The sequence below is a fragment of the Muntiacus reevesi genome, chromosome 2 (genome assembly GCF_963930625.1).
Source record: "Muntiacus reevesi chromosome 2, mMunRee1.1, whole genome shotgun sequence".
Classification (NCBI taxonomy): domain Eukaryota; kingdom Metazoa; phylum Chordata; class Mammalia; order Artiodactyla; family Cervidae; genus Muntiacus; species Muntiacus reevesi.
This window is the reverse complement of record NC_089250.1, coordinates 62,998,531-63,005,868: the sequence shown is the minus strand read 5'-3', so window position 1 is coordinate 63,005,868 and position 7,338 is coordinate 62,998,531. Positions and strand designations below refer to the sequence as shown.

The 7,338-nt window shown below is 54.2% G+C and overlaps 1 protein-coding gene across 1 annotated transcript; it reads left to right on the top strand.

Moving 5' to 3' along the window:
- The first annotated feature begins 1,528 nt into the window (after positions 1–1,528).
- Positions 1,529–5,597, top strand: GDF5 (growth differentiation factor 5). Its single transcript, XM_065919774.1, has 2 exons — positions 1,529–2,322; positions 4,592–5,597. Exons 1-2 carry the CDS (start codon positions 1,698–1,700, stop codon positions 5,464–5,466), a joined length of 1,500 nt encoding a protein of 499 aa, XP_065775846.1. The 5' UTR covers positions 1,529–1,697; the 3' UTR covers positions 5,467–5,597.
- Positions 5,598–7,338: the final 1,741 nt, after the last annotated feature.

Here is a 7,338-nt window from a genome sequence, read left to right as displayed (position 1 = left end):
CTGATGACCTCAGAGTGCAAACAGATCTCTATCAGGCAGGCTCAGAGAATCTAGGGTTAAGAAGGAAGCCTAAAAATAAATACGATAAAGGGACTTCTCTGGGGGTCCAATGGTTAAGACTCTGCGCCTCCACTGCTGGGGGCCCGGGTTTGATTCCTGGTGGGGGAACAGAGATCCCACATGCCACAAGGCAGGGCTAAAAATAAAAATTAAAGAAAGAAGGAAGTCTAACTGACGACTGCTTCTACCATTGTTATTTCTCTCAGTCTGTTGCAGCGAAATATTCAAGAAGGGGTAATTGGTTCTGTTTGGGGATCTGGGAAGGCTTCCTGGAGGAGGTGAATTTTCAGCTGAAGCTCTCAGGATGAGAAGAGCTTCCTCTTGTCGTGGGAGTAAAAGGAGGATGTTCTAGGTAAAGGGAACAGTTTCCACCACTGAGCCAGCTGGAGTTCAGACTTCTTCCAGAGCTACTAACACCAGAAAAGCACTATGTGGGAAATCATTTTTTTCTGCCTCCTGCAGGGGCCGCTGCTGCCTCAGGCTGGGGCTGCCACCTCTGGACTCAGCCAGTCCCTCACAACAAAACTGAGCCTGTCTTTGCTGGGGTGGCGGTGAGGTATATAGACACTCTGGACGAGTCTCCGTCCAAGGAGTGGGCTCGGGGGTGCCCCCCAAAGCCTGAAGAAACCATCTGAGCTCAGTCAATGGCATTTGGGGGAGGGGTGTAGCGGGTACCAATATTATTCTGGCTCTGGGTCACCACAAGTTTATTAAAATAAAAGAAACTGTGGGTGAATTCTGCCATCTGTGCTGCCCTCCCCCCCACCAACAACAGAACAGGTCCCAGACTAGACGTGAAGGTTGCTTTAAAAACACCCCAAGGACTTAACTGAAAACCCACACTCTCATGCCTCTGGGGTTTAAGATCTTTGAATCCATTTCTTAGCATCTCTCCTTGGGAAGGTGGGGTGGGCCGTGATGTGGAGGTGAAGACCCCAGAGTCTGCTCCATGGGACTGAAAGTCTCCCCCCGCTCCATTCTAGAATCCCCCCGCGGGGCTCTTTGCCAAGAGCCCCCGTGAGCCATAGCCTCAGAGGGCAGCGGTGATTTTTTTTTCACATAAATATATCGCACTTAAATGAGTTTAGACAGCATGACATCAGAGAGTAATTAAATTGGTTTGGGTTGGAATTCCGTTTCCAATTCCTAAGTTCAGGTTTGTAAAAGATTTTTCTGAGCACCTGCAGGCTTGTGTGTGTGTGTGTGTGTGTGTGCGCGCGCGCGAGTGTGTGTAAGTATTTTCACTGGAAAGGATTCAAAAGTTAGCAGCATTACGCCATTCTTCCTTCTTGGAAAAATCCCTGAGCCTTATACAAGCCTCCTTCAGGCCCTCAGTCAGTTGTGCAGGAGAAAGGGGGCGGTCGGCTTTCTCCTTTCAAGAACGAGTTATTTTCAGCTGCTGACTGGAGACGGTGCACGTCTGGATAGGAGAGCATTTCCACTATGGGACTGGATACAAACACACACCCGGCAGACTTCAAGAGTCTCAGACTGAGGAGAAAGCCCTTCCTTCTGCTGCTACTGCTGCTGCCGCTGCTTTTGAGGGTCCGCTCCTTTCATGGTTTTTCCTGCCAAACCAGAGGCACCTTCGCTGCTGCCGCTGTTCTCTTGGGCGTCATTCAGCGGCTGGCCAGAGGATGAGACTCCCCAAACTCCTCACTCTCTTGCTTTGGCACCTGGCTTGGCTGGACCTGGAATTCATCTGCACTGTGTTGGGGGCCCCTGACTTGGGCCAGAGACCCCAGGGGGCCAGGCCAGGACTGGCCAAAGCAGAAGCCAAGGAGAGACCCCCTCTGGCCCAGAACACCTTCAGGCCAGGGGGTCACAGCTACGGTGGGGGGGCCACCAATGCCAGGGCCAAGGGGGGCACCGGGCAAACAGGAGGCCTGACACAGCCCAAGAAGGATGAGCCCAAAAAGCTGCCCCCCAGACCGGGTGGCCCTGAACCCAAGCCAGGACACCCTCCCCAGACAAGGCAGGGGGCCACGCGGACGGTGACCCCAAAAGGACAGCTTCCTGGAGGGAAGGCACCCCCAAAGGCAGGCTCTGCCCCCAGTCCCTTCCTGCTGAAGAAGGCCAGGGAGCCTGGGTCCCCGCGTGAGCCCAAGGAGCCATTCCGCCCGCCCCCCATCACGCCCCACGAGTACATGCTCTCGCTATACAGGACGCTGTCCGATGCTGACAGAAAGGGAGGCAACAGCAGCGTGAAGTTGGAGGCTGGCCTGGCCAACACCATCACCAGCTTTATTGACAAAGGGCAAGGTGAGGGGGCGGGGTGGCCGGGGCACGGCACAGAGGGAGGGGCATCTGCATGCATGGAGGGGGCTTTAGAGCCCAGACACTGCACTGGGTTGAGACGGTGTGTGCTTCTGGCCCGGGGCGGTATCTGGGATTAACCTCACCCACACCAGATCCCAGGCTGCTGGCATGTCAGAGCCGGAGGGCACCTGGGGAATCCCCAAGTGCGATTCCTGCAAGATGTGGAGCGGGTTTCTGAAGCCTGGGAAGGAGACAAGCCCTGCCGGTTGGTGGCAGAATTGAGGACCAGCCTCTTAAACTCTTAATTACCAGGCCACGCTCTGTTCTTATTGAGTTGATCAGACTTTCTAGGCTGCATGGGCTTGTAGGTTTTCTTGGATGGCAAGAGAGAAACAAATCTCAGATACCCACGGTTCTGCCACTTTCCCTTCAGGCAAGGGGGCAGAGAAGGTAAGGTAGGTGAAGGCAGGAAATGAGGCATTTTGGAGTCACGGAATGATCTTCAGATATATGGGGTGGAGGGACAACAGACCTGGGGTCTAACTCACAGTGTGACCTTGGGAAATCCCCTTCTCCCTTTAGGGCCTCAGTTTCCCCATCGGTACAACTCTGTGGAGGTTGGATGGGGTGACTTCTGAGAGCCCTTCCTATATGAGAACTTTATGTCCTGCCCTAGACACAGATCATTTATATCATGAACCCAGGAGACAATCTGCTCCCCTCACTTTGCATTCTGCCCTCCTAGCATCACTGTCTAGGTTTGTCCCCTCAACTTGCCATGTGACTTCAGCAAGTCCTTTCCCCTTTCAGGGCCTGAGTTTATCCATAAGAGTGGAGAGGGAGGTTGACCTGATGGCTAGGGTTGCTGGCAGCTGTGCTCTGGTTCTGGGAGTCTCAGGACTTTGGCTGGCCGGGTGGGGGAGGGGTCAGAGAGGGGAAGAGGCTCCTCATTAGAGCTGGCCGGTGGGGGAGTGACAGAGGGCGGGGGAGGCACAGAGGCAGCGGGTCTGGCTGAGGTGGGGGAGGTGGTCTGGCTGCCTGCCCAGCCAGAGAAAGCTGTGACCCCTCGGGGAATCATAAAGTAAGTCCTTGTGCCCCCCAGCTCTAAGGGAGCTTGGAGAGGGAGAGATGGGGAGTTTAAAGGCCTAATTAGTCACCTTCTAGAGCAATATTATGAATGCTTCCCAATGGCAAATTGGTATTTAGGAAGGAGGGCGTGCTGATTCAGACATACCACTGAGGTTCTTGTACACACGCAGAGCCTTATGTTTGTACATACATGGTGAGTCACACACACATACACAATGTGCACACACACACCTGACATATACACACAGAACTTTCTTACATATATACAGACACATATATTGGGTTGGCCAAAAAGTTCATTTGGGGTTTTCTGTGCAATTTAATAGAATAAATTGAAAGAACTTTTTGGCCAACCCAATACATACATACCCTTCAAATAGTCACACAAGCCCAATCATACATGCATATAACATGTCACTCAAATGTGCAATACTTTCCATTCTCACATGTGGATTCAGTCATACATATACACACACAAACTGTCATTCACACACACACACTCACACACCTAGAAGAGTAAGAAATATACACCACAAATCATTAAATAGCCAGGAAAATTGGATCATAGACCAGTTTGGCCATTAACTCGCTATGTGACCTTAGGCAAGTCACTCTCCCTCCCTGTGCTTCATCTGTGAAACAAGAGCACTAAGATCTTCTTTGAGGCATAGTATAGTAGAAGCAGCTCAGGATCAGGTATAAAAAGTTCTAGGCTGGAGTTCCAACCCTGCTTTTTGCCAGCTGGGTGACCTTGAGCAAGTTACCTAACTTCTCTGAGCCTCAGGTTCCTCCTCTGGAAAAACAGGGGTCATTATAATGCCCACCCTGCCTCTCTTACCAAAGAGATATCATACTGGATAACAGATGGGAGAGAGACAGGCAGAAGGCAGTTCTAAGGCAGATGGGCCTCTGTTATGCGTGTCATTGATACAGACACCCAGAATCACTCAAATCCCCCACAGTCACATCCATAGATCAACAGCCCTACTTAGTTGACTGTGTGGGAAGCTCCCTTATTTTGGAAATGGCTCTCCATGATTTGGGTCTTGGCCTCTGTCAGAATGGGGAAGAGGTTAAAGAGAGCTCTCTTGGGGGAGAAGAGCTGTGGCACTCCCCTGAGGCTGCGTGGTGACCGGCTCCCTTGGTGAGGCTGCAGGCAATGACTTCTGGGTGTTCTCTCTAGATGACCGAGGTCCCGCGGTCAGGAAGCAGAGGTACGTGTTTGATATTAGCGCCCTGGAGAAGGATGGGCTACTAGGGGCTGAGCTGCGGATCTTGCGGAAGAAGCCCTTGGCCGCGGCCAAGCCAGTGGCCCCCGGCAGCGGGCGGGCTGCCCAGCTGAAGCTGTCCAGTTGCCCCAGCGGCCGGCAGCCGGCAGCCTTGCTGGATGTGCGATCTGTGCCAGGCCTGGACGGCTCTGGCTGGGAGGTGTTCGACATCTGGAAGCTCTTCCGAAACTTTAAGAACTCAGCCCAGCTGTGTTTGGAGCTGGAGGCCTGGGAACGGGGCCGAGCCATGGACCTCCGTGGCCTGGGCTTTGACCGCACCGCCCGGCAGGTCCACGAGAAAGCCCTGTTCCTGGTGTTTGGCCGCACCAAGAAACGGGACCTGTTCTTCAATGAGATCAAGGCCCGCTCCGGCCAGGATGATAAGACGGTGTATGAGTACCTGTTCAGCCAGCGGCGAAAGCGGCGGGCCCCCCTGGCCACGCGCCAGGGCAAGCGACCCAGCAAGAACCCCAAGGCCCGCTGCAGTCGGAAGGCACTGCACGTCAACTTCAAGGACATGGGCTGGGATGACTGGATTATCGCGCCCCTGGAGTATGAGGCTTTCCACTGCGAGGGGCTGTGTGAGTTTCCCTTGCGCTCCCACCTGGAGCCCACGAACCATGCGGTCATCCAGACCCTGATGAACTCCATGGACCCCGAGTCCACGCCGCCCACCTGCTGTGTGCCCACAAGGCTGAGTCCCATCAGTATCCTCTTCATCGACTCGGCCAACAATGTGGTCTATAAGCAGTATGAGGACATGGTCGTGGAGTCTTGTGGCTGCAGGTAGCAACACTGGCCTCTGTCTTCTGGGGGGAATGTCCCCAGGATGCTGGTCACCAGAGCCCCTCCCCGCACTCCTGGAATCACAGGGGGATCCGGAAGATACAGCCAGGAGCATCTACGCAGCCCCCGTGAAAGGGGATGGCAACAACCTTGCTCAGTTGCTAAAGATCCCTTTCTATCCACGAGTCCCCCTGTCTGGGGATTTCTGCCTTCTGCTTCTCTGATTGGCAGACACAGGCCCAGGGAGACAGACTCGGAATGGAACTGAGACCCAGGGGACCTTGTTTTCCAATGAAACCCAGCCCATGAGCTCTCCTTACCTGGGCCTTCTCGACCTTGGCACTCTTTAAGGAGGCCTCTCCTTGGGAGACCCACAGGTGCCACCTCCCCCTTGAATCACTCTTGTACCTGGTGATTTTCTGCCCCTGGGGGCAGATGGATGCTAATTGGGCAGGGGTGGGAAAGAAGGGGAGCGGGCTTGGGCAGGGTGAGGAGTGGGAGACTGTTAGACTGTTAGATTTATATGTACATTGATGAGATAAAAAGCAAAACTGTGCCTAAAACTGTGGCAGATTTCTTGTCTATGCTGGGGGACCCAGCAACCCTTCAAAGAAGATTGACCCAGAGAGGGGACACGGGCTGCCTGCAGCAGAATGGGACAGAGAGCACAGGCTGAGCTGGGGCCAGGGTTTCACCTCTCACCCCATTCCCGGTTTTCGCCGAGAGCTCTGTCTACTCCGCTGGGGCCTGGCAACAGAGGTCGGTTTCCTTTTCGACATTCCTTAGTCAAGTTTGTTGTCTCCAAAATGAATCCCTAAGTGGGAGGGAACTTGAGGATTTAATTTCCCCTAAAATCATCTCCATTTCATACTCACCTCCCAGCTCACACTCACAGAATCCACTGGTCACCAGTTAAAGGGGCCCTCGACCTCATCTTCATCCTTTGTCACTGATCACTGTTCCATGCGATCTTGCCTGCGGCCCTGCTACCCTGCAGCTTGGAACCCCTTCCACCCCTTTATCCCAACTCTAGAAACAGCTGGAGACCCTCCCCTTTCCACTATACAGGATATAGATACATAATTATCCATTAGACAAGTAAGCTCCCACTGAACTTACTGACCTTAGACAGACCAATGTCAGACACAGCCTGACAGTGTTTCTTTCTGGGGCTTGGCCCAGAGTCAAGACCCACTTTCCTTCTCCACTAGAACCTTTGGGGAGGAGCAAGGCGTGAACACTTGGGAGGGGAGCAGGGTCCTCCAGTAGGGAAATGTGGGCACCTGAGTCCTCATTCTAAGGGCTTGGGACCAGGTTCTGCCTGGCTGAGGAAGGGGAGGACCAGAAGAGGAGAACCCAGACTTCTGCTTCCCACCCAGGGGGCCTCAAAATTTTCCCCACCCCTCTCCAGCTGGGGCTTTGATTCCCAGGGCTCCTAGCCAAAGCTGTTTCAACAGTAAGGATGCTTGCCCAGCTCTGGGCAGATCCTGTGTCCCTTCCCTCAAGGCCTGAAACCTGGGTTGACAGATCCTGAAGCAAGAGCCCAGGGCGGGGATGAGGGGGTGGGCAGTGTACCTTCGAGCTGCCTCCCTGGCTTGGAGGCCATTCCCTGTCCCTGAGAGGCCAGCCTGAGCCTGGAGCCTAGCCCTCCCTGGCTGGGTTTCGTTGTGTTTGGCTGGGGGGCAGGCCTGCAAGCTCTGGAAGTAAACAAAGGAGCTGCCACGGCAGACAGAGTTCTGGTGTATGTGAGAGGAGAGTGAGCCTGGAAAGGAGGTGCCGGGGAGGCCACGCGGTGGGCTGGGGACACAGAGAGAGCAGTGTAGAAGCAGGGTGGCTGGAGACTCAAGGGCAGAGAGGCAGGGCCCTGATTTCCAGG